At 42.8% G+C, this 27,849-nt stretch overlaps 1 protein-coding gene across 4 annotated transcripts; it reads left to right on the top strand.

Moving 5' to 3' along the window:
* The first annotated feature begins 962 nt into the window (after window positions 1-962).
* Window positions 963-27,694, top strand: ADNP2 (ADNP homeobox 2). 4 transcript variants are annotated; one of them, XM_073678879.1, is made up of 4 exons: window positions 963-1,044; window positions 12,377-12,494; window positions 19,765-19,854; window positions 23,212-27,694. In XM_073678879.1, exons 2-4 carry the CDS (start codon window positions 12,387-12,389, stop codon window positions 25,963-25,965), a joined length of 2,952 nt encoding a protein of 983 aa, XP_073534980.1. In that variant the 5' UTR covers window positions 963-1,044; window positions 12,377-12,386; the 3' UTR covers window positions 25,966-27,694. The 4 variants fall into 4 exon arrangements, with proteins under 4 accessions (XP_073534980.1, XP_073534982.1, XP_073534979.1 ...); XM_073678878.1 differs by lacking the exon at window positions 963-1,044 and adding an exon at window positions 1,062-1,454; XM_073678880.1 differs by lacking the exon at window positions 963-1,044 and adding an exon at window positions 1,510-1,656.
* Window positions 27,695-27,849: the final 155 nt, after the last annotated feature.

Raw genomic sequence — 27,849 nt, 5'->3', positions numbered from 1 at the left:
TTGCCTTTTCTTTGAGCACTTTTGGTAGGCGCTGACCACGGTGTACAGGAAGACGATCCCACAAGCTGCGCCATTTACAGATGCTCTGAGCCAGTCACCTAGCCTTTACAATTTAACTCTTGCCACATTACACTTGCCCATTTCTCCAGCTTCCAAGATGAAGAACTGGCTGTCCACTCGCTCCATAACATTATCCCCCCCCAGGACCCCAGGACATCAGGGCTATTCATATCACCACTCAGTGGTTTTAACGTTATGACTGATTGGTGTCTGTTTCTGGGAAAGCTGGGTAACATCCAAGAAGATGGCCGTCACAATTTTGCTTCGGTTTCCTTTTATAATGGTGGTCACTTTGCGTCCTCAGAAAGGGTGGAGCAAAGAAATGTCTGGAGCGAGTCTGAGAGGACAGGGGACTTGTGTGCGCTGGGAGGATGGCCGCCAGAGATTGGAGGCAGAGGGGCTGGATACAAGGACTCTGGTGACAGCCCATTAATAGTAAAATACGCCATGCTATCAGATATTGGGGCGTCATATGGAGCCTGAGCCAAGGTGAGGTATTGGGGCTGTTGTGCCACTTTACTACTTATTTCTGTCAGCTCTATCATGAGGTAATACTTTTGAAAAAAATTACAATTTTTAAATAATTTTCTGTGGTAAATTATCCTCTTACACTGAAGTTAGTGACTAAGTGCAGTGTTTGTCTCTTACTGAGCAGTGGCTACTACTCATACTGAGCCATCAGTCACACATATGGCACACATCCTGCTCCTCATGAGAACTTCATTTCTATTGGCTACTGGGATTTGCCAACAATCCAGAGTGGTTCCCTCCAATTAGAAAAAATCCCACCCACACTATCTATAGAAGCATATTCCTATTGGCTGAATGGCTGTGGGCGGAGTTAGATCACACCACCCATTAAATTTGCATAAAAAAGGCGGGTATGGATGTAAGTCACATGACTTGCCATCGTCACACTGATGTCGTTAAGCCCCGCCCACCTGACGTCCCTAGGTTTGAGGAAGTAACGCGAGAGTTTTGTGGGTAAGCACAATAGAGGGGTGGGTGATGGTGATTTAGGGGGGCACATTGGAGTCTTATGGAGCCCCCCAAAGTTTGTGAACCCCCTCATTGTTCCATTACACCCTAAAAGAGTAACTAGAGGGGAACCCTAAATTTTCAAATGTAAAGGGGCGTGGCTTTTTGGGCACTAAGTGCATGCAAATTCTAGGGTCTCTGACGTCACTTCCCACCCATATACCCGGCCGCCATTTTCTGGCGGTGAGACAGGTGGGGGGACGGCGCACCGGTGGCGGGAGAGGAGCGGACGCAGTTTCCTGGACAGCACACCCACCCACACGGTGACTGATACCGGCTCTATCCAGGGGGAGGGCAGAGCGGCGGCGATAGGCGGAACCCCGGCCGGGGCGGTAATACTCGGAGGAGCCCTGCAGGTAAGTGCAACACGTGCGGCCATTGTGTGCGCGGCGCCCGGGCATTACACCCAATAACAAGGCGGGGAGCGCGGGCCTCTCCGTGCACGGCTCTGCCGCTGACTCCACCCCCGACCGGAGCGCCATGTTTGTCGGTGGCTGCCGGGGCTAATAAGCTACACGGAGGACCCGCAGCCCCCTAGGGGGTTGTGCCGAGTACTAGGTAGGCTGGGGACCTACGTGTGAGGGAGACGGCCGCCTATGTGCGCCTGTACTATGGGCCGTGCCTGGGTCATGTGCTATAATACGCGGCTACTGCCCTCACTGCTATATATATAGTGTACGCGGGCAGTGCCCTCACTGCTATATATATAGTGTACGCGGGCAGTGCCCTCACTGCTATATATATATATATATATATATATATATATATATATATATATATATATATATATATATATATATAGTGTACGCGAGCAGTGCCCTCACTGCTATATATATATAGTGTACGCGGGCAGTGCCCTCACTGCTATATATATAGTGTACGCGGGCAGTGCCCTCACTGCTATATATATATAGTGTACGCGGGCAGTGCCCTCTCTGCTATATATATATAGTGTACGCGGGCAGTGCCCTCACTGCTATATATATATATATATATATATATATATATATATATATATATATATATATATATATATATATATATATAGTGTACGCGGGCAGTGCCCTCACTGCTATATATATAGTGTACGCGGGCAGTGCCCTCACTGCTATATATATATAGTGTACGCGGGCAGTGCCCTCTCTGCTATATATATATATAGTGTACGCGGGCAGTGCCCTCTCTGCTATATATATATAGTGTACGCGGGCAGTGCCCTCTCTGCTATATATATATAGTGTACGCGGGCAGTGCCCTCACTGCTATATATATAGTGTACGCGGGCAGTGCCCTCACTGCTATATATATATAGTGTACGTGGGCAGTGCCCTCACTGCTGTGTAGATATATAGTGTACGCGGGCAGTGCCCTCACTGCTGTATGTATAGTGTACGGTGTGTGACAGGAATACACGTTTACGGTGTGTACTTGGATTGCTTAAAAGCGAGAACCATTGTAAAATGACTTCCCAATTGGTAAATCCCCTACCAGTTTGGTGGCTCACTGGAGGATAGTGCCCAGAAGTGGCCATATCACTCTGGTTAGATATCCAGGCATCTGTTCACCATAGTTGCCCATTGTAGAAACATAAAATACAGGCAGTCTCCAGGTTACCGACTAGATGGGTTCTGTAAGTTTGCTTCTACCCAAATTTGAAACTGGGCCAGCAAAAAAAAAAAACAACCTAATATGCACTTTGCTTCCCTCTCTAGCTGCTCGTTGCTCACCATCCGGGCCTCCTCTTTACGCCATTGTGTGCCGCATCTCCGGCCTCTTCACTGTAGGCCACAACTTCTGACGGTGTCCAGGCAGAGGTCCTCTGTATCGGAAAGCACAGTCTGTGGTTTCCTATACAGTGAAACAAACAATATGGAGGCCGAAAGCAAACTTGGCCTTTGTCTGGTGAATGGGGTTTATGGCGACATTACAGTAAACACTGGGAAAAGCTGGTGCACTGTATATTCCACCACATACTGGAACGTCTGATCAGTCCTTTGACTGTTGCAGCAAAGTGCATGTGTGCGCCATAGTCCTTTAACAATTTGTGGGGGGAGGAGGTTTCAGGATCTCGTCTACACTAATCACAATTTCTGCAGGATTAGTAGCTGAGCAATGTACAGTGGGTATGGAAAGTATTCAGACCCCTTTAAATTTTCCACTCTGTTTCATTGCAGCCATATGGTAAATTCTAAAAAGTTCATTTTTTTTGTTCTCATTAAAGTACACTCTGCACCCCATCCGGACTGAAAAAAAAACCCTGAAATGTAGAAGTTTTTGCTAATGTATTAAAAAAGAAAAACTGAAATATCACATGGTCATAAGTATTCAGACCCTTTGCTCAGACATTCATATTTAAGTCAAATGCTGTCCATTTACTTGTGATCCTCCTTGAGATGGTTCTACTCCTTCATTGGAGTCCAGCTGTGTTTAATTAAACTGATAGGACTTGATTTGGAAAGGCACACACCTGTCTATGTAAGACCTCACAGCTCACAGTGTCAGACCAAATGAGAATCATGAGCTCAAAGGAACTGCCCAAGGAGCTCAGAGACAGAATTGTGGCAAGGCACAGATCTGGCCAAGGTTACAAAATAAATTCTGCATTACTCAAGGTTCCTAAGAGCACAGGTGGCCTCCATAATCCTTAAATAGAAGAAGTTTGGGACCACCAGAAGTCTTCCTAGACCTGGCTGTCCAGCCAAACTGAGCAATCGTGAGAGAGGTAAAGAAGAACCCCCAAGATCACTGTGGCTGAGCTCCAGAGATGCAGTAGGGAGATGGGAGAAAGTTCCACAAAGTCAACTATCACTGCAGCCCTCCACCAGTCGGGCCTTTATGGCAGAGTGGCCCAACGGAAGCCTCTCCTCAGTGCAAGACATATGAAAGCCCGCATAGAGTTTGCTCAAAAACACATGAAGAACTCCCATCCTATGAGTAATAAGAGTCTGTGGTCTGATGAAAGGAAGATAGAATTATGAACAAAAATTTCTAAGCGGTATGTGTAGTAGAAAACCAGGCACTGCTCATCACTTGCCCAATACCATCCCCAAATCCAGGTGTGAAAAACTTGTTGCATCATGTCCAATCAGACTCATGGCTGCACTAGCTGAAAAGGGTGCTTCTATTCAATACTGAGGAAAGGGTCTGAATACTTATGACCATGTGATATTTCATTTTTTTTTTAATACATTTGCAAAAATTTCTACATTTGTTTTTTTTTTTTCAGTCAAGATGGGGTGCAGAGTGTACTTCAATGAGAAAAAAATGAACTTAGAATTTACCAAATGGCTGCAATGAAACAGAGTGAAAAATTTAAAGGGGTCTGAATACTTTCCGTACCCACTGTATGTCTGCTCAACATGTCTTGTCATATTTCTTTATTGAGAAAGGCAGCCTTGTATTGAAATATTGTTGTAGATTCCTACCTATCCATCCAGAAATGTATGGTAATGTACTATAGTAAAAACTGCACTCAGCTGATTAGAGGTTGATTCTTTACTTGAAATAGTTTCATCAGCTATATAAAGTATGTGTAATGTCTCTACAGTCACTAGAGCAAAACTTGTAGCCTCATCGGGTCTCTCATCACTTCATCCTGCACAGTATCTACAATAATGGACTATTCAGTGCAGGCAGTAGAATAATCCCTGGCCTGAATGGGAGTGAATGAGGCTGTAATGCACAGAGCACCTAATTAGATATGGCAGGTGGGGCCTCTGCACAAGTAGGAGTGGCCGCACTATTGCTCTGCCTCTCCTTCCAGCACAGTCTATCTGCAAAGCAGCTGCGAGTATAGCAGTCTCCCATCTCTCATGTGAGGGCATTGGCAGTAGAGTGTTGCCTACATTTGATTTGTTAAAAGAATAGGCCATAATTGTAACTTATTAACAGATCTGATGTTCTGCATTCATGGACGAGGAATATATAAACATGTTACTTGTAAAATGTGGGGACTGAGGTTAATTGATTGGGCATTTGTGGCTTATCAAATTAATATGCCATGAATGTTAGTCAGGCGGAATCTGCTTTTTAAGCCATGTAGTTTTCTTACTGGTCAGTTTCACAGTAATAATACTTCTGTTCTGTAGTGACCTTATGATTACTTGCACGAGTAATACCTTTTATTATAAAGCTGGAAACAGATAACACGAAATCCACTTATTCACAATAATTGATAAAAGCTTGCATTCTCCCTGCACAAGGACCTCTGTGCACAGATAAGAGTATGCTCAGATCACTTTCCCATAGAAGTCGATGATTCATCCCCAGTCTACAGTTTCCTATGATTCATTGGCTGCAGTAAAGCATATCTCTAAATGCTGTTCTAATTTCTAATTGGAGGTATTTGATATTATGATTACACCTACTACATATTGGGATAGGGTCTTGGAGATGGGAATACCCCTTTAACCTCTTAGCAACATGTGCCTTATATGTATGGCACATGGTGTCTCTCCCTTTTGGCGCAGGCTCCCACACCTTTCTGGGGACATGACAGCTGATCTGATAAGCTGTCATGTGCCCCGAACAGCTGCGGGTGCAATCGTGATCCACTCGCGACTGTTACCATGTTAAATGCCGCTGTCAATCTCTAACAGGGGCATTTAACATGGCCGCAGCGGAAGGATGTCACTAGTGCCGCCCATTGGCGCCCGTGTCACATGATCGCGGGTCGCTGCTGGGTTGGCATGACAACCCGGGGTCTACAGTAGACCCCTGCGGTTGTCATTGCCAGGATGCTATGAGCGCCACCCAGCGGTCGGCACTAATAGTAAGTCTACACACAGGCTTAAATAAAAAAAAACAAAAAAACTATACATGTTTGATACAAGTGCATCTCACTAAATTAGAATATCATCAAAAAGTTAATTTATTTCAGTTCTTCAATACAAAAAGTGAAACTCATATATTATATAGAGTCATTACAAACAGAGTGATCTATTTCAAATGTTTATTTCCGTTAATGTTGATGATTATGGCTTACAGCCAATGAAAACACAAAAGTCACTATCTCAGTAAATTAGAATACTTCATAACAACAGCTTGAAAAATGTTTTTAAAATCCAAAATGTTGGCCTACTGAAATGTATGTTCAGTAAATGCACTCAATACTTGGTCGGGGCTCCTTTTGCATCAATTACTGCATCAATAAGGCGTGGCATGGAGGCAATCAGCCTGTGGCACTGCTGAGGTGTTATGGAAGCCCAGGTTGCTTTGATGGCAGCCTTCAGCTCATCTGCATTGTTGGGTCTGGCGTCTCTCATCTTCTTGACAATACCCCATATATTCTCTATGCGGTTAAGGTCAGGCGAGTTTGCTGGCCAATCAAGCACAGTGATACTGTTGTTTTTAAACCAGGTACTGGTACTTTTGGCAGTGTGGACAGGTGCCAAGTCCTGCTGGAGAATGAAATTTCCATCTCTAAAAAGCTTGTCAGCAGAGGGCAGCATGAAGTGCTGTAAAATGTCCTGGTAGACGGCTGCACTGACTTTGGTCTTGATGAATCACAGTGGACCTACACCAGCAGATGACATTGCTCCCCAAACCATCACTGATTGTAGAAACTTCACACTAGACCTCAAGCAGCTTGGATTGTGTGCCTCTCCACTCTTCCTCCAGACTCTGGGACCTTGATTTCCAAATGAAAATTGGCACTCTAGGACCTTGTGGAGTGTGTCAATGACTGCCTTCTGGACATCTGTCGAGTCAGCAGTCTTCCCCATGATTATAGAGTCTACTGAAACAGACTAAGGGACCTTTTTAAACGCTTAGGAAGCCTTTGCTGGTGTTTTTTGTTAATCCAATTTACTGAGATAATGACTTTTGTGTTTTCATTGGCTGTAAGCCATAATCATCAACATTAACAGAAATAAACACTTGAAATAAATCACTCTGTTTGTAATGATTCTATAATATAGGAGTTTCACTTTTTGTATTGAAAAACTGAAATAAATTAACTTTTTGATGATATTCTAATTTAGTGAGATGCACCTGTATCTACGAACTCGTACTGACCTGGAGAATCATAATGGCGGGTCAGTTCTAGCATTTAGTAAACATGGTAAAAAAAAAAAAACAAAAAAAACACACACTGTGGAATTGCACTTTTTTTTGCAATTTCACCGCACTTGAAATTTTTTCCCCGTTTTCCAGTACACTATATAGTAAAACCAATGGTGACGTTCAAAATTACAACTTGTCCTGCAAAAAATAAGCCCTCATATGGCCATATTGACCAAAAAAAAATGGAAAATGGCCTGAGGGTGAAGGGGTTAAGAGAAGACTTAGACATCTGAAGCTAGATAAGAAAACATTTTTCCAAAATATGGATTAACGTGTGACTGAGCTACAAAGGTACAGTTTTTAAAGCGGTTAGCCGGCTAGGCAAAATGTTGTGTTTTTGTTGTTTTTTTAATAAATCTTGCTATTATATGCCTCTTGATGTATAAATAAAGTTATTTTAGCAATATTTACCTTTTATCATGTTTTAGCAGCTGTTCCTCATTGATGGCTGCAGCTCTGATGGGTACAGCGATACTAAGGCTGCGTGCCCACGTTGCGTATTACAAGAGTATATGCTGCGGAATTTCCGCAGCGTAAACGCTTGTAAAACGCATGTATATCCGCACCCCATGGTCCCCAATGACATTCCGCAATGTCAATGCCCATGCCGCGGATTTTTCCGCAGCGTATATGCTGCGGTCAAAAATCCGCAGCATGTTCATTAATTTTGCGGAAGCGCAGCGGAATCAATGTGCGGATGGTACCCAAGTCTGGATGAGAGGAGACTCTCATCCAGACCTGGGTACCAAAGAACCTGTAAAAAAAAGAATAAAAGTTTATACTTATCTTCTGATGTTTTCCCTCCGTCGCGCTGTTGTGTGAAGGACCTGCCACGTCATTGAGTCATGTGACCCATCACATGACTCAATGACTTCACCGCAGGTCCTGCACACAACAGCGTGAGCCGCTCAAGACTCTGGACGGGGCAGAGAATGCATCGGTAGGTGAGTATAAACTTTATTTTTTACCATTCTGATTCTTTTTTTTTAACTATTACTTGGTCACACTATATAAATCCATGCCGGTTGCATGGATTTATATAGTGTGAACAAGTTGTCAAGCACTTTTCCAAGTGATGCTTAAATCACTTGGAGAAGTGCTTGATAACCCGCATGCGGAAATGCATGCAAAGACGCCTCACAAACGCTTCTACCTGGCGGGAAAAACGCATGTAAAATCTGCATGCGATTTTCCCGCCAGGAAGAAGCGTAAAAAATATGCTTCAGTTCCGCAACGTGGGCACTTGGCCTTATTGTAAACTGCTGCGGAATATGTTGGCGCTATATAAATTTAATTATTTACTTCCTCTCCCCTGGCTTCCTGTGTTCTATTACTACAAGTTCCATCATGCATTGCAGTGGCCTTTAAGCCAGGAATTAACACACCCACTCAAAACGCCACCTAACTTCTCTCCTCTTAAGTCTGCAGCATCTTATTGTGACTCGGGCTTTGTGCTCACTATGCGTTTTTTAGGCAATTCCGCTGCAGAAACACTTAAACGCTTGGTAGAAGGCCTGCCATGTTCCCCAATGATAATCCACATGTGCTGTGCACATGCTGCGGAAATTTCTGCTGCTTATTATCATTGCGGAACAATGCGCAGCACTACTAATTATTTTGTGGAATTGCGGTGTTTTCGCCGCCATTGACTTACATCGGAACGCATGTAATCCGCATCACTGGATCTGCAGATGCGGATAGTCTTACTTCTGATGAGGAGAGTGAGAGATCTTATAAGTGTCACAAGCTCAAACAGTACAGCACCAAGCACTGTACACTCAATCATGGTAATAAAGCTTTTTATTTTCCTTTTTTCTGACATTTCTCTATAATTTTGAGAGACAGAGAGCGAAACAAATTAATAACCAAATAGTGGGTACCAAAGTCTTCCTGCTCAGTGGATTGACATCAAGCTTTGGTATATTACTGAAGGCAGACAGCTGTGCTTTTGAGTAATCTATCTTGCTGTCCACAGCAGCATCACAAAGCCATAAATAAGCTCACTGACCCTGAGCTCGGACCCAGAGGGTACATGCAAAGGCTGCAGGGCTTGGAGATGGCACACTTTTGCCTAACACTTGTATATGTACTTGATTTATGCTGTATACATTGACTTTCTGTGATGTAAGGCCACGGCCCCACTATCCGTATTCAGTCAGTATTTTTTTCTCGAGTGGGTGATAAATGCAGAATTGGTGCACTTGTTTCTATTATACCTTTTCTCTGATTTGTTCCTCACCTGGTTTTAGCTCCCACTCCTGAGGAAAAAATACTGACCAAATACTGATAGTGGATCCGTGGCCTTACAGTCAGATACTGAGTTCAGAGGGTGTGGAGTGCAGCACTGCCAGGCCGCTTCCATGGCTGTGGAGTCGGTAAGCCAAACCTCCGACTCCTCAATTTCCATGACACCGACTCAACGACTCCGACTCCCTCATACGTGGCTCTTATTTAAGTGATACATTTACTGTAGCACAGATTCATTTCAGCTAAAAGTCTAGACCAGTGGTTCTCAACTCCAGTCCTCAAGACCCACCAACAGATCATGTTTTCAGGATTTCCTTAGTATTGCACAGTTAATATAATTCCATCACCTGTGCAATACTATGGAAATCCTGAAAACATGATCTGTTGGTAGGTCTTGAGGACTGGAGTTGAGAACCACTGGTCTAGACCCTTAGATCAGGAATAGGACAGAAATTTATGACATTTCATAACTTTACCAAATTCTTATGAAAAAGATATTCCCCCATAAATTGCATTGAACTACTGTACCCAATTTATTATATATTTTAGGAGTCGGTCCATTTTATACAGACTCAGATTCCGACTCCACAGCCCTGGCCGTTTTCTATTGCAAGTGCATGAACAGTGCAGCCCTTTTTTCACTGAAAGTGCTGGGTGATTTCCCCCTCCAAGCCATATGAGCCCAGCTTTTTTTTTCATTTATTTTACTCATTTATGTAGCGCCATTAATTCCACAGTGCTTTACAGACATTATGGGCACTGTCCCCATTGGGGCTCACAATCTATAGTATTTTTCAGACTATAAGACTAACTCCAAATTTTGGGGTGGAATATAGAAATTTTTTTTTTTTTAGAATATTGGGGTGCTTCTTAGTCTTGATTGGTACAGTATCTTACCTGGGGGGCAGTGGTGCGAGGGTCACAAGAGGCAGTGTCCTTCAGGAATCCGGTTCTCCAGCAGCGGGGAGTTGCGGTGGAGCAGGATTGCAGGACCCTCCGTTCCCTCCCTCAGGAACCTGGCCTCAGCAGAAGGGAGGGCCGGGGCCCTGGCTAGGGGCCTGGTGCATGGCTGGGGGCCGGGACTGGGGTCTAGCTGTGTGCCGTTGAGGCCCGTCTGGGGACCGGTGGTGGTGGTGGCAGCAGCAGCAAAGGAGGAGGAGGTGAGATGCTGCAGGTGTCTGGCTGGAGGCTGGCCTGGGTTGGACTGGATGCGGGCAGTGTCTGGCTGCGGGCCGGTGAAGCTGTGATCTACAGGAAAATGGCCGCCCGACCTACAAGTCAGCGCATGCGCCGGCTCGGACGACCATTTTCCTGTGGATCACAGCTTCAGGAAGATGGCCGCGCACACCGGAAACCTGCGCCGCTCACCAGCCCGTAGCCAGACACCCGCAGCATCTCACCTCCTCCTTTGCTGCTGCCACCACCACCGCCGGGTGCTTGAAGGAGGGAGGCCGCGCGATCCCGCTCCACCATCACCGCAGGTATGCTATGTTCCGACCATAAGACCCCCCCCCCCCCATTTTCCTCCCAAATTTGGGGGGGGGGGGGGGGGGGGGAGTGCGTCTTATGGTCCGAAAAATACGGTAAATTCCCTATCAGTATATCTTTGGAGTGTGGGAGGAAACCGGAGAACCCGGAGGAAAACCACGCAAACGTACAATCGTTATGCCTGTGCCACTCATGATTTGTAGTTAGGGTGACATTTGCTGAGGCGCTGCTAATCAAAGAGGGCACGCAAAAGACTAGGCTTTTCTTGCACATGCACGCTACCTGGCTGTGACGTGTGGTGAAACACCACCTACAGCTAAATCAATCAAGGTGATGTGGTTAGAGTAAGACTGGGTCACGTGTTTCTGATGTAAGAAACGGCTCAAATTGACGTGACACCACAGGATGTGATAACCGTCTCGGCACCAGTGCTACATGATGGGGAGTGATCTTGCCGCTCACATTTCAAAATAAAAGGTATTTACATAAGTGCTTATGTCAGTCATCTATAATGCATAACAGCACAAGATAGGTAGTGGACAATTCCTTTAATACATTGTAAAAGATGGTTATATTTTTAAAACCTCTGAGTGGTCGCAATCCATAAAATAACTCATACTGATACCTGCTCCTCCAGTTCTATGACTTCCCAAGTGCCCTGATAGTCTTCTCTTCCTTCTTCATCAATTATGACCCCAACAAGAACTTGTGACCCACGGCAGCCAATAATACTCAGAGCTTGGCGGAATCGGTAAAGAGTGTATGCTTCTATTGTTTTAGATCACTTTAAGGTCCCCGTCACATTTTTGTGTTTCAGGTACGTTTGGCAACCTTTTTTTTTTATCACTGATACCACGCGTACCCATTATGATATATGGTGTTGCACACACAGTGTGTCTGTAAACCACATGGAGACGTGTCTGTTTTTTACCAGCAGCACTGATGACAAAGGCCAATACAAGTTTATGGGTCCGTGTAAAACATGTACAGCACACGGATGGCATCTGTGTCATCCATGTTCTGTCTGTGCTATTTACGTGTTTAACATTGCAAAATATCGGAGAAGGTTTGAAATAGATTTTTTTTTTACGCCATACCAGGAAAAAAATGGATGACACCTGTATTCTACTGATTTGTGAAGGGGGGCCTAAGCTGGTTTAAAAATATTTTCCTATCTGATCTATCCTTTTTTCAATACTAATGACCTCAAATTTAACGTTGATGGTTTTACTACTGTTGCAGTGAAGAAAATAGGTCAAAACAGAAAATAAGATAAAATGGGGACGGGAAGATGTGGGAGGGATGGAGCTTTTGCGATGGGAAAAGGTGACCAGATGCATAATTGGAACCAAGATGGGAACTAGGCCTATGACAGCGAGGAGCAACATGAGGGATGTGAAGTAACAAGGAAGTTCTATGATTATGCATAGTGTATTACATAATTTTAAATTTATGATTTTTTTTTTCCTTCTCTGTTTAGTGCTGCCAAAATGTTCCAAACACCTGTCACTAATTTTGAGAAAATAAGAAAGGCACGAAAAAGGGTGAAGCAGTTGTTGCTACAGATTGGTTTAGAAACTTGCAGAGATGCTTTCGAGGTAAGGAATCTAGCATTTATGTATGTGGTTGCTGAACCTAGCTCTGCTCCCCTTCCAGAAATTATAAATGTAGGCCTCCCAAGAATGGACTTTTTGGAACCGAGTGTGACGTGTTCATTTCATATCCTAATTTGAAAGTTCAAAAAAGTCCATTTAGATAACTACACCGCATTCCAAATTATGAAAATGCTATATTTCTCAGATTTTTCTAAATGGCCAATGAGTCAAAACAATGCTCAAATCCTCAACCGTTAACTAAAAAAATAACCCTTCAAATTGCACTGTTCCAAACTATTATGCTCAGCAGAGTTTCCAAACATTTTATAGGCTGTAAAGAACTAAAAATGGTCATTTGTTGAATTTGCAGCATTAAGAGGTCACATTTGCTGAAATCCAAAACATCTTAACAGGCCAAGTTACATGTTAACATAGGACCCCCTTCTTTGATATCCTCATCACAATTCTTGCATCCATTGAACTTGTGAGCTTTTGGATAGTTTATGCTTGAATTTCTTTGCAGGATGTCAGAATAGCCTCCCAGAGCTGCGTTATTGATGTGAACTGCCTCCCAACCTCGCTGTGTTTTTTTTTTCTTTTTTTTTTTGCTTGAATACACTCCAGAGGTTCTCAGTAGGGTTGAGGTCAGGGGAGGATGGTGCCCACAAAATGAATTTCTCACCATTTATGCCCATAGCTGCCAATGAGATGGTGCATTGTCATTGATTTTGCTACGAATGTCACTGTTGTTTTTGTACCATGGATGGGATTGGTCAGTCAGAAACTCTATATACTTTACTGAGGTCATTTTCACACCTTCAGGGACCTTAAAGGGTCCTTCAAGCTTTCTTTCCATGTTTCCTGCCCAAAATATGACACCTCAACTCCCACCTACTTGCTGATATCACAGCCTTGTTGGAACATGGTGGCCATAAACCATCCACTACTCCATCCACTTGGACCATCCAGGGTTTCACGGCACTATCAGTAAACAAGACTGTTTTAAAATTAGTCTTCATGTATGGCTGGACCCACTGCAATCATCATTTCTGCTTGGGAGCATTGTTTAGGGTTGGCCAAATATTAGGTTTATGCACAACTGCAAGCCTCTGGATGATCATACACCTTGAGGTTTGCGTGACTCCAGAGGCACCAGCAGCTTCAAATACCTGTTAACTGCTTTGTAATGGTATTTCAGCAACTGCTATCTTAATCAGATGAATTTGTCTGGCAGAAACCTTCTTCGTTATGCCTTTATCTGCAAACACCTAGCTGTGCTCTGTATCCGCCACAAATCTCTTCACAGTAAGATGATCATGCTTAAGTTTTTGTGAAATATCTAATGTTTTCCTACCTTGTCCAAGTCATTGCACTATTTGACGCTTTTCAGCTGCAGAAAGATTCTTTTCGTTTGCATATTACTTTAAACTCGTGGCCTGCTTAATAATGTGGAACATCCTTCTTAATTAGTTTTCCTTTAATTGGGCTCACCTAGCAAATTAATTATCACAGGTGGTTGAGATTGATTTCAGTGATCCAAAATGCCCTGAGAGACAATACCATCCATGAGTTTATTTGAAAAATAAAAAATTACATTTTTATGACACTTTAATTTTGAACGCGGTGTAGCTTGTTTGGTTGTGAAGTAGGCATGGTATTTATAACAATCAAGTACTAATGTGCTGGATCCAATTGATATAGTTTGACTACTATAACACCAATGAAAGTAGTGCATACTATATGCTCACGCTTTGTGTAGGTCCTTAAATACAAAAGTATCTGAAAAATTATTTTGGGTTGAAGGCCATCAATTTTAAGGGTCTATTGCAAGTTGTGTACATTCATCTTAAACGCTATTCGTTTTGTTGAGCCTCACATCTGGGATATCTGCATAGATGCTTTTTTGCTCACAAGGTCGATTCGATCTCTACAGAAGGCAAATGGGAAGGAGACTTTCAATAAGGCCTCTTTCACACATCCTCATATTTCCAGTACTGGAAAAAACAGTACCGGTGCTGTCCGTGTGCACCATCAGTGTGCCATGTACTGGAATAGAATGCAGAATAGAAATGACAGATGTTTGTGTTAGATGTGCAAAGGTAGAGATAGAGAAGAGATATATAATTAGTGTAGTGCGTGTTTAGTTTACTATACATGTATTTCGGTAAAAAAATAAATAAAAAATCCCTCTTATTTTTAATAACCAGCTAAGGGAAAGCAGACAGCTATGAGCTGGTCTTTAATAGTCTGGGAAGGGGCCAATAACCATGGAGCTTTCCAACTTATTAATATCAGCTCACTGCTGTCTGCTTAGCCTTTACGGGTTATTAGAAATAGGGGGCCCTAAAAAAATGATGTGGGGTCATCTCTATTTTTAATAAAAAACAAAGGCTAAGTAGACAACTGTGGGCTGATATTAATAGGCTGGGAAGGTCCATGGATATTGGCCCCCTTCCCAGCCTAATAAGACCAGCCCTCAGCCGCCCCAGAAATGGCGCATGCATTAGATGCTCCAATTCTGACGCTTAGCCTCGGCTCTTCCTGATTTCCCTGGTGCGGTGGCAATAGGGGTAATGGTTTTGAGGTTGTCAGCTGACATCAAGCCCAGGGGTTAGTAATGGAGAGGCGCCTGTCAGACACCCCTATTACTTACCCCGTAGTCAAAAGAAAAACACACACAAACGTCCTTTATTTGTAAAAAGCCCTCCCCGACCTATTTCCTCTTTTACCCGGTTGCCAAAAATAATAATCCACAGTGGTCCGCCGAAGTCCATATGGAGGTCTCACGACGGTGCCGGACTCTGCTACAGCCGGAGGTTGTGTTGAGCGGTAACATCCGTAAAGTTGCCTCTCACCATGGCTGGCGGAACACGGAGTAGCGTGAGAACCAGCGCCACTGACCCCCCCCCCCCCCCCCCCCTCCCCCTCCTCCTCCCTCCCCGGATGTAATACTTGAGGGGGTGTAGGTTTTGAAATGGAGTCACTTGCGGGGAACTTTCCATTGTTTAGGCACGTCAGGTGCTCTCCAAACGCAACATGGCATCCGCTCATTCTTGCGTTGAAAAAGTCAAAAGGTGCGTCATCCCTTCCGAGCCCTGCTGTGCGCCCAAACAGTAGTTTTCTCCCACATATTTTCTCCTGTTACCCTTGTAAAAGTTAAATTTTTCACCCAATTGACCGCCATCTCTCTGCTGCCTAATCAGCATGACACCAGTAGTCCCATCCTGTCAACAGGAAAATAAACTGCTGCTCTGACAGGGAGCAGCTGAATCTCTGGCAGGAGTGGTCAATGACCGGCGCCGGGTACAACAGGTTATTTTTTTAAGTCCTGGATATCACCTTTAACTATTAATGTAAAAGATTCAGTATGATTTGTATTTTATTCATTGAAAGCCCTTGTGTTTGTATGTGTATGAGTCCAGTGAGCGGTCCTACTAGTAATTGACAGCTATCACTGCATTCACAATCATATGGGGAAGACTGTCAATTACTGAATAGGATCTCCTAGTGGACTCTTGCATATAAACCCCCTGGGATTTCAATGAATGAATAAAATACAAATTTTACTGAAACTTTTCCACAAAAATGTTTATCGATCTGTTCCTCTCCTTCTGTATTCTAAAATCCTGCCTGCAGATCAGATACCGTTTTCAATATGGCAGGTTCCCTTTAAAATGGGAGATCATTGTACTGTACCAGAGTGCTTTATTGAGATGAGCTCAAAGGTCCTTTGCGAAAGCACTATAGGATGGCTACTCCGATGAAAGGAACAGGCAGGGAGCAGTAAAGTCACAAGCATGGAATAACCCCTGCCATCAGCATCAGGAGAGCATTTCCGCTCCTTGCTAACTTCTGTGGGGTCAATACAAACGGCATGACCCAACCAGTAGATGAAAGAGGTTTTCCCACAAACAAAGTACATTTTAAATTATAGATCTCAGAATTAAAATAAGTTCCACAATTTTTGAAAAAAAAATATGTTTGTGTGCAGAGATACTTATAAATGTGCCCCTGCTGTGTACTGTGATCATACCACAGCTCCTGGGCAGGGGAGGAAGCAAAAGAGTATCCAGACATCACAGCAGGGGATTGCGGCTGATTATTTTTGTGAGGCAAAACATTTCCCGGCCTTTTTTTTTTTTTTTTTTTTTTTTTTTTTAACACTAAAATATAAAACAAAAAAACTTAAGTTTGATGTCACCATACTTCTACCAAGGCCACAGCCCCACTATTGGTATTTGGTCAGTATTTTTTCTCAGGAGTGGGAGACAAAACCAGGTGAGGAACAATCAGAGAAAAGGTAGAATAGAAACAAGTCACCAATTCTGCATTTATCACCCACTCCTGGTTTTAGCTCCCACTCCTGAGAAAAAATACTGACCGGATACTCCCTAAATACTGATCGTGGGGCTGTGGCCTAACCTAAATAATCATACTGCCAGGTAATTTTGACCAAATAATAAATGCTGGTAAAAGATATACTAATTTGCGCTGGGCTAAAAGCCAAAATAAATAAAATAGGAAATAAATTAAAAATATATAATTTTATTTAGACTGAAAGGTGAGGTAAACACTTGATTAAAATAAGAATCAAAAAGTCCTGTTGGAACAGGTAGAATAAATATGGTCCTGATATTGGGAGTCGAGGTCCTGCTTGAGGGTTACACTGTTTGTGTAATAATGCACAGTATCCAAGTTTGAGTTAGGTGACAGGTATCCCCTAAAGAGAAGAAGAGAAGGGGTAGGATTACTAGGTTAGGATGTGTAATTAAGGAGGTAATGTTTTGGAGCTGGTTTCCAGTACCTCAATTTCGCATGTAGGTCAAAGTAGGTATAGTGAAGTGTTCCAGCTTTGTAAGGCTGAGCAACTGGAATAGCTGTTTTAGAAGACAAACTATTCAATATTGATATAAGAGTGGTATATGAAGTCCAATTTGTAGTGCTTAGAATTAATTACCTGAACCCAAGAGTAGTTAGATTCATGGATTCTCCTGAAGAGTTAGTGGAGAGGGTAAAGAGGAGTATGTGGTGGCTGGGTAATAATTAGTACCTGTTGGGGAAAAATTGTTTTGAGAGATGATGCTGACCTGTGATGTTGTGTGAATACTAGTGTATGCAAGTAAATTGACTTACAGACATCCCAACAATGCTGGCCCTTGGAGGTAATTGATAGGGCGGTCACTAAGGTATCTGGTGTCGGCTGGTAGCCGATGTTGGTGTGAAGTAAAATGAGTCTGTGGTGGAGGCCCCAAGGGTCCCCTGTTCAGGTTCTTATGCTGTCAGTATCCCTGCACATGTTTTGTGTTATCTCTTCATTAGGCGGCCTCAAATGGCCTTTGTATAGAAAAGTTTAGGATACCATAAAGGGCATGGCGGTCCTGTTCTGGTCGAAGACTATGATAAAAAAGTAGAGGCTTTGACATTTTTATATCCTGTATTAAAGGAAACCTGTCATCAGGATTTTGTTAAGTAAACTACAGGTATTGTTAGGTTGGTGCTGTTACACTGATTTAAAATGATACCTGGGTTGAAGAAATCTGTCTTGTGGTTGTTGGTTAATCTGTGTTTGCAGTTTTGCGTTAATGAGATGCTCGGCATAAGGAGCGGGCCTATGGATGGGGCTTTTTTTTTTTTTTTTTGGTGCTCTGGCCTCATCGTCGTCATTCTGGTCTTAAATGACATGTCACTGAACCTTCAGTGACCTGCCTCCTATTTTAAATACGGCTCCTGCGCAGTTAATATCATGGTCTTTAAAAAACTAAAATTTGACCCCAGCATGTGCAGTAGCATCTATCGGCAGGTGCGGTATTTAAGAGGCCCTGATTCCAGTGATGTCACTTAGATTTTTGATTTGATAGTTTACTGCTTGTTGCCTGGGTTACCCGCCACTTCAGTGGTTCATCAGTGGTGACCTGTCACCTAGGCAAGGCAAGCGGTGCTTACAAGCTCTTTCCAATAGCTCTTGTAAGCGTTGCTCTGAAGCTGGTTGGATTTGGCTCCTCTGAAACTCCGGTGGAATAGCAGCCTCTGTAGCATCGGAGAGATATTGCTGGTTCAAACCGTCAGTCAAGCACCCATCTAAACAAAAACCCAATAGTGACTGAATGATTAATGAGTAACCATTGTTCTAATTTTTATTTTCAAAATGAATAGTACACATGAAAATAAGAAATGTTGTACTATATCATATCGGAGACAGCTGCTTCTTTTTCCACCAGGACTGATCCTTTATTATCAAAATTCTGTATTCAATGAAGACAGAATGTTACATTACTGAGAGAGGAGATGGCAGTTACTATGGATGAGATTCTATGTGGAGGGGAAGGGTGAGGAGCTAGAGGCAGAGCTCCTCCTCCATCACATCTACATAAAATCTCAGCAGCACCAACTGCCATCTCCTATCTCAGTAATGTTAGAATTTGTCTTCAATGAATACAGATTTTACTTGTGAACTGAGAATTTTGATCCATCCAGGCTGAGGAAAAAAAGCAGATTACCTGATGAGATATATTACAAAGTTTCTTATTGTCACGTGTATTGTACTAACTCTACCACACGTTTTGTAGCTCGGCTTGTAACTTGCAATACTAAGTGCCATGTGCTGAGTCACCTAAAATATACTCTACATAAAGCACCACTCTAGCGGGCGTTTTTTTTAAAAAATCTTTCAGCCCTGGAGTGGTGCTCTTAAGAGTAAACCCCCTGGTCCAGTCATATACTCCACTGTCTAGTGTCTTCACCACTCCAGTTCGGCAGTGCCATCTTGTGAGCACCGCTTCTGACTGGCCGGAAGTCAGGTGCTACATCACACGCTCTCAATGCAAGTTATGAGAGCCTCATTCTGGCTTTCATAGACTTACACTGATTAGTGACTGGCTCGCTCCATGAAACACTGGAGCAGCCAGCAAGTCTCAAACTGCAGGAGACGGACCGGATCATTGGCGAAAACGGATGAAAACACCGGAAGGTGAGTATTAGACCGGAGGCTGGGGACTTGGATGAGATAAATTTAAAAGCACCACTACAGTGTTTTTTTTTATCATTTTAAGTCTGTGGAATCACAGACTAGGTTAGTACTGGTGCCCACCATAGAAGTGCCTGATGTAGCATGAAACACTAAGGACACGCAAGGCTAAGGCTGAAAGATTGTGCAGAAATGACTACTTAGCTGTGTGGGCTTCTTCCAGAAGTGCATGAGTTATTTATCTGGAGCCGCAGTAACGCTTGCAATACATTAAGTATCAAAACATATATTCTTTTGTTTGTTTTTTAGGAAATCAACACTTATAATCCAGGAGACACACATTTTTCCAGTACATCATGGGAGGATGTCTCGCTTTGGGAAGCTATTGGACGCAGAAATGTATGTCTAACATTAGCTGTTGGAAAGTAGAGTAGAACAGGTTTCTATCAGTATTCTGGTCTGTCTCGTATGCACAGATAAGGATTAGCTGGAGGTAGAATTGTGACTATATTCTCATTTTCTGCAAGGTTTCTGCGCATAATTTTTTTTTTTTAAACCTGTTACACAGCATACATTTTCATAAAAAAAAATCCTATTTGTGTATAAGGTAGTGTCTGTTTTGTGTCATAATTGCAGCAGTAATGTTGCCTTTAAGAAGGTCTTCCATATGCAAGCTGTATATTACTAGTACTTTACGCTTCATTTAAAAGGAAACCTTGAAATTGCAATTTTTCTAAAAATCTTGATTAGTATCCTCCCTTGATGTCACTGCCTTGTGTAGCTTTAATACATTTGCTCTTATTCTGTTTTTCTTAATCTTAATGAAAGACTTTATTAAAGCAAATTTTGTATACATTAATCCATTCTCTGGCTTCAGTTGCATGTCCTTCTGGAACTGCCTTAGTCTTTTAAAGGGGTTGTCTGGTACTTTAAAAAAAAAAAAAAAATGCCAGTGTGTTTTAATGATAAATAGAAGCTTCTTTCTAATTACCTTGTGCTGCTGATACTGCCTGTGAGCAGCGCTATCGGTGGCGGCTCACAGGCAGCACGTGACCTTTCGCTGACGTCACAAGTGAGGCGTGACTCAGCGCTGGGGTCCCCGCGGTGGCTGCTGGGTTGTGGGCGGGGTTATTCCCCTGCGTCACACCCAGCATCCACCGCGTGCTTTCCCAGTGAATGAGGACAGGGAGAGTGCGCGGTGGATGCCGGGTGTGACGCAGAGGAATAACCCCGCCCACAACCCAGCAGCTACCGGTGGAACGCGGAAGAGAGACCCCCTGCTGCAGCCGCAACTTGTGACGTCAGTGGATGTCAGAGACTGCTGCAGCCGGGGATCACGTGCTGCCTGTGAGCGGCCACCAATGGCTCCGCTCACAAGAAGTATCAGCAGCGCAAGGTAACAAGAAAGAAGGTTGTATTCATCATTAAAACACACTGGAATTTTTTTAAAAGTACCGGACAACCCCTTTAATACACACACAAGCAGCCATTGCTTCCCTGTTCTCCCTTACTTTCACAGATTACAGAAAATGGGGGATTGGATTATCTAGTTCTGGCACTCTTTATTAGCACCCAATAAGAAATAAGTTAGTGGTTACAATTGTTAAAGGGAGCCTGTAAGATCCCCTGTGCCACCAGAGCCACCAGCCTAACAGTCCATGCATTACACTAAACACAAACAGATCTTTAGGAAAAGTATTTAAAAAGTCCATTTATGATATATAAATGAAGCCTTTGACTAGACGATGGGGTGTTGGTGTCCCCAGACTCGTTGGCCCACTTAGCTTATCAGGCTCCTGTGGGCATGATGACATGACTTACAAGCGTCGCCGTCATCGCATGTGTGCGGCTTCTTTCCCTCACTACATTGAGCCTCTGAAGCTGGGTGTAAGTATCCCGGCTTCAGAGAGGCGCACTGCGCATGACTAAGTCTTCTGTATATGCATACACCCGGCTTTAGTGTAGTGAGGGAAAGAAGCCATGAGCAAAGTTTGTATAGCGCTGGCTATATATAGTATAGTCTGGAAACACTAACGTCCCATCTACTAGTCAAAGCCCTCATTTACATATCCTAGACGGACATTAGAAATACATTTTCTAAAGATCTGTTTGTGCTTTAATGTGATAAACTTAACTGTTAGGTGGAGTATTTAGATATGTAGACACAACTGCTGGTGGTTCTGGGGGCACAGCGAACCTGACAGGTTCCCTTCAAGGTGGCCATTAGTGTTGAGCGAAAGTGCTCAGATAATGTGTTATTCGAGCATGCTCGAGTGTTAGCAGAGTATCTTCGGCATGCTCTGCTAATGTTTGTCTCCCTGCGGCTGCATGTTTGGTGGAGGTAGACAGACGCAACACATGTGGGGATTACCTAACGAACAGGCAATTCCCGCATGTGTTGCATCTGTCTACCTCCGCAAAGCGGGCAGGGAGACAAACATATTAGCAGAGCATGCTGAAGATACTCTGATAACGGGCTATCCGAGCATGCTCGAGTGTTATCAGAGCACGTTAACTCAACACTAGTTGCCATACATGTTTAAATAGCTGTTGGTTTGTTCCTCTGATTGCTATTCTTTCCCATTCTCCTCACCCTCCAAATAAGTGTTCTCAATGTGGAGCAGAGGATAAGTCACTGAAAGACACCTGATGGCATGGCAGCTCATCTCCTATAAGAGAAAGAGATTGGACATGTTCATATTCAACATGCCCAATCCCTCCCCTCTACTCCTGAGCAAGCATTGACTAATGCACATTAGATGGTAGGCCAGTTTTGCTGAAATTGGCAGGTATGTTTAGACATTAGTCTAATGTGTATGGCCACATTTACTGTGTATATATTTTACCTTATGGATGTGGGTGATGTGCAGTGTGTGATGCACTATGGACAATCTAGATAAATGAATATAAGAACAATGCAAGATCAGTATAACTGATTTTCTATATTATAGAAGAGCATCATTTGTTAATTCCAGTATAACGTATGTTTGGGCACAGTACATAAGAAAATAGTATAACCTAAGCTACCCAACAGTGGAGATGTAAGAAGGCTGTATTGTGTACCAGCCGGCCCTTGTGGTGTAAAACATGAAATTCATTGTTCATGTGTGTTAGCAGAGTGACGAATGCCAACAGGTGTAGTCCAGCTCATTCACAGCACTGACATGCTATTCCTGCCCCTTATACAGTCTTTGGCCACAACAAATAGAAGATTTTCCAGCTGATTCTTGATTAAAATATTTCTAAAACTTTTATTCCATGTCATTAAAATTGGCGCTCACAATAAATCCAAGCATGATGTAGTTTCCTATGCGTTTAAGACTAAATAAAAATCCTTAATCATGGATGAGAAGAGTTTTGAACCTAAAACACACTGACTTTAGCCCGAAGTATATTTGCCTATACTATGCAAACTATTGTGTATAAAACATTGCACGTATTTTGCTCCAATTACCTTCTACATTTCCTGAGTTATGGTGTGTGGTATATCTTAGTGCCGCATTCACAGTCCAACTAAAAGTCAATGTATTCAGCAGACTCTGAACAAGCAGAAAAAACACTAATGGGATTTCTCAGGATTTGTGAATGTAGCTGATGATACATGACATGCTGTAACTCAAGATCGGCACATGGGGTGTAATTACTTATATATTGCTTTTCATATAATGCAAATTCAGTGTTTCTTATTATGTAGTAGTATAAAATGCCGGAACATTATTTGCCCATTTGAACAGTTTTTATTCTGTTTCTTTTAAGGGTTACAGATCAAAGCCGTTCTGCTGTAGTCTCTGCAAATTCTCGACTAGACTGGTCTCTTCGTTCAAAAGTCATCTACAGCGCTATCATGAAGATGAGAAGGACCAGGAACTTATGTCTGCCTGTCCAAGCTGCCCATTCACGTCACAGACAAAGAACGTTTTAAAGCACATGCGAATATTTCACTCTAGTGTTCGTAAGGTCCAGTCTGCTGGTGCGAAAGAGAGTTCAAATCTAATAAGTCCAAATATAACAAGTTCAGTCAGGTTTTCGTGTAGAAAATGTAACTATACTGACATGCTGTATTATAGTCTGAAAAAGCATGTTCTTTTGACCCATTATCAAGATGAACTTCAAAATTATTTTGGGGAGAAGTCTGAAGAAGAACTCAAACACTCTTCTACATTCAAGATCAGTCCCGATAGTAGATACTATTGCAAAAAATGCACTTGCGTTAATGGTAATCGTGATGCTTTGATGTACCACATTTTAACATCTGATAAGCACAGAGATCTGGAACTTAAGCTTAGAACTGACATTTGTGATGTTAGCCGACCACATGCTAGACGACCATACAAAAAGTATCTAAGTTCCTCCATAGCTCGTTCCCCTAAACCACAAGTGAAGGTGCCAAATACCACACCTGTAACCCCTCCAGTCACTCAAAGTGTAAAGGCAATTTCCCTTCCCCAAAATGGTCCTAATCCGCCTTTATTGGGGACACCCAATCCCGTCGTCCAGAAAGTTGTACCAGTAACTACTGTCTCTGATCCTGCTGGGGGTTTGAGCCAGAAAATATCTACTGCAGTTGCTCCCTCTGCTCAGGTTGGTTTTGTTAATGCTCAATTTCCACAAAACCAGAGCATTACCCTTCAAGCATCCCTTCCTCAATCAGTCTTCCTGTCTCCAAGATTTCCTTTGAACCAGCAAGTTACTGCTACAGTCCTTCCTTCAAGTGGTCAGGTAATCACGGGTACTCAGCCTGGTGTGAGAAATGCTGTTCTGCCAATTAACCAAACTTTGGCTTTAACCTGTCCACAGACTTTGCAGTCAGCTCTGTTGAATATGAATCCAGGTGTGAGTCCTACAGTCTATAATCAGTCAGTAACGCCTAACAATGTTGTAGGCAGTCCACCTGGCATTCCGCAAATCCTTACTGCCCCCTTACTTAGACAGCTGATTCCAACAGGAAAGCAAGTAAATGGCATACCAACATACACACTTGCTCCCATCTCGGTAACACTACCAGTTGCTCCTTGTGCTATGCCTACCGTTCCTCCACCAAAAGTGCCAGTTCAATTGTCTCAGCCTGATAAAGTGATGCCGGTTTCAAGTTCTCCAGCTAGTGCGCCATCTCCTCCTGTTGTGCAGCCTGCACAAACTAAAACCCAGAAGCCTGCCAAGCCTGTTGGAAAAAGGCCAGTTGCCTCAAATGCTTTAGGCAAGGAGGCTAAACAGTGGAAGACGTGCCCTGTTTGCAATGAACTCTTTCCTTCTAATGTGTATGAGGTGCACATGCAGATCGCGCATATAAAACCAGAAACTAAACCAACCAACCAACAAATAGTGTCAGAAAATGAGGCAAAGGTACCTGTAGTCATAGCTGCTCACGCCTCATTTTTGAAAGTCCTGAAAGACAATTCAATTAGATGTGTTACCTGCAAGACATTTGCTCAAGAAGACGAGGTGTTAAAACACTTACTTATGCATGGCATGGTATGCCTGTTCTGCAAGGCCATTTTCTACGAACTAAGAAACTTCATCTATCATATGAAAATTTTACATGTAAACAAAAAGAAAGTGCATAATGATTTTCTCAAGAAAGGTATCGACATATCACGTGACGCTAACAATGACGTACTGTTTACTCATTTTGACTTTACCTTTAATGTATCTAAAGAACAGCTTGGTGACCGAGACATGCACCTTGCTGTGGTTACTGGAGCCAACGCCAACACAGCTACTCCACTTTATATGAAAATTCAATGTAAACCAGAGAGTGGCACAGAAGGTCAGAAAGAATCAAAATGTTCATTCTGCAACAGTGCGTTGTCAAAGTCTGAGGTATATGAGACCCATCTGAAAGAAAAGCATCATATAATGCCCACCGTGCATACCATACTAAAGACTCCAGCTTATAAGTGCATCCATTGCTGTGGTGTTTACACTGGCACTATGACTCTGTCGGCCATTTCTGTTCATCTTCAGCGTTGTCGCAATGCACCAAAAGATAGTACATCTGGAGCAGAGTTGGTTCCTGAAGCTAATGGTGGGCCTAAGCAGAAGGGAAGCGAGTATGCAAAAACGAAATTCAGTACTACAGGTGATACTTCAAGAGCCTCAAACGAGTATCGGATCCATTACAAGACTGGTCCCAACGCTTCGAAAGACATGGTGCCTTTTAAGAGGAGGAGGCAAGATATTAAACCTGATCCTTCAGAGTCTCTAGAAGCTTTGTTATCTCTCGATATGCTTGAGTTGACTCCAGACGCTAACGCGACGGCGTCTCATGAATCGAAGAAAGCGTTTTTGTCAAAGTATTTCCACAAGAAGCCATACCCCAGCAAGAAAGAAATCGAGCTGCTGGCTGTTTTACTTGAAATGTGGAAAAGTGATGTGGCCTCGTTTTTTGGTTCAAAGCGTTATATATGCCTAAAATTTCTCCGAAATCACAAACAGAGAGTATTGCTCGGATTTAAAATGGCTGATCTCAAGCAAGTGCAACATGATGTAGAATTGCAGGAAGACTATTAAAGGCACTATTAGTTGACACAGATGGCAGTGGCATACACCTGGTTAGCATTCCTATGTCTTTTATAACTTCACATAAAAAGTTTGAGGGAAGTCTAGCCGTTTCTATGTTGAGGCTTTTGTTGTCAGTTTTCTATTTGTTTTCCCCCTGTTCTGGTGCTCCCATTTATCAGCCCTTTTGGGTTTGCACTTTCTAGTTGACCACTATACAAGTAAGTGTCTGTAGGAAAGTTCCATACTCTGGATATTTTAGTTTCCCATTTTGTGCATTTCAGTACATTCTGATTTTAAGAATATTTTTTTCATATTTTTTATCAAGTGAAGTTTGGAATAAAACCTTGTTTTGACAGTTGTCACAATGTCTACACAACCGAGACCAGATGATGGCTAAAATGCATGGTGTACACCAGTGGTCCCCAACCTTTCTTACCTTGAGAGCCACCCCACCATAGTGAAACGCAGAGTGCCTAATCACCTTTTCCCACAGAAAGCACCTTGTCCACCCTCCCTAGTAGATAGTATACTTTACTCCACCCCCCCCATCAATAGTCTCACATCAAGCACACTCGCCTCATTAATTGGCAGAAGCCTCCCATCTACAGCTTACCATCCTTGATCTACACCAGTATGTGCGATATCCAGATCTGCTCTTCTGTGCAGGGCTACTCACAAGTCATATGGAAACCTTTTCTTCAAAGCTGTTTGCTAGACCTGGTGCTAATGTACCCAGCTGACAGACAGTTGTGAGCAACCCATCATGATCCTGCGAGCCACATATGGCTCTCAAGCCACAGGTTGGGGACTTCTGGTGTACACCTTCAGTGGTTTTTGCTATACAGTGATGTAAGGTGCTGTAAGTCACGTGATCCGCACATGTCTATTGTAGGTATTTCAGGGTAAAGAAGCAGTATCACTGGGATACTATATAGTGCCTACAGCACATATTAATAGTCTGGAGTGCAGCATGTGTGTCCATGGCTTTTTCACACAGTGATTGCTTATAGGTGTTGACCTGCCATGGATTTTTTTTTTTAAAACCACTTAATGTTATAAAAAAAAAATAAGACTTCAACACTTCCCCACAGTGTTCAAGTTGCTATAGATGGCAGGTATTCGCTGCAGAGAAGTGTAAGAACCGAAGTGGTAGGTGATTGATAAAGTGAGTATGGTCCTATTTTCTTTTTTTTTTGGCTGGATCAGCCCTTTAAGTTTCTTGTGCACGAAACTGACAGTTTGGATATAGAAGCAATGTTAAGAGATTTCAGTGTGCTGCTGTGTGGTGTTTCTCCCTCCTCTCCTCTCATCCTCTGCCTGTGAATATACATTATTACTAGCTGGTTGAACATGTCCTGGACTAAGCCTTGTAACATCTCTATAAATGGCATTAGAATCATAAGTAAATTCATCTACATACTGGGTGGAGCATGATTTTCTGCATCATTTTGGGTGTACTTAATGAGACCATTTTTTTTTCCAGTATGGAAACTCTAATTCCGATTTCTGCAATTTTAGTTTTTAATCTGTGATATAGGACACTTTTATATACATATATAAATATTATATAATTTATTAGGAACTGGGAAATCAGGAACCCCTAGTTGTAGGATATGCATCTATGGTGCCAGTTGGGCTCCCTCATTTCTACTATTCTGTATCATGTGTAGTACAAGGAAAATGTTACTTTGGCCAATTTGGATTTGCCTTTGTTTAAAATAAACCTTTAAAAACCTTTTGCACGAGTTTGATATTTCATTGCACACTACTTTTTTCATAAATTATGCACAATTCTCACTGATAACTTAGTTTGCACTAGTAGGCGATACTAGAAACTGCAGTCTAGCAAGATTAACACACCCTTTTTCTACATGGATTTCTGAGAAGCCTGTC

Source organism: Phyllobates terribilis, unplaced genomic scaffold, assembly GCF_046119375.1.
Source record: "Phyllobates terribilis strain yellow unplaced genomic scaffold, ASM4611937v1 Scaffold_4__5_contigs__length_816908805, whole genome shotgun sequence".
NCBI lineage: Eukaryota > Metazoa > Chordata > Amphibia > Anura > Dendrobatidae > Phyllobates > Phyllobates terribilis.
This window is presented reverse-complemented; position numbering and strand designations above follow the sequence as displayed.

Coding starts and splice junctions, on each gene's coding strand:
- ADNP2 (XM_073678879.1), top strand. CDS start 12,387: ATGTTCCAAACACCTGTCACTAATTTTGAGAAAATAAGAAAGGCACGA. Junction 12,495..19,764: donor CTTGCAGAGATGCTTTCGAG/GTAAGGAATCTA, acceptor TTTGTTTTTTAG/GAAATCAACACTTATAATCC. Junction 19,855..23,211: donor AAGCTATTGGACGCAGAAAT/GTATGTCTAACA, acceptor GTTTCTTTTAAG/GGTTACAGATCAAAGCCGTT.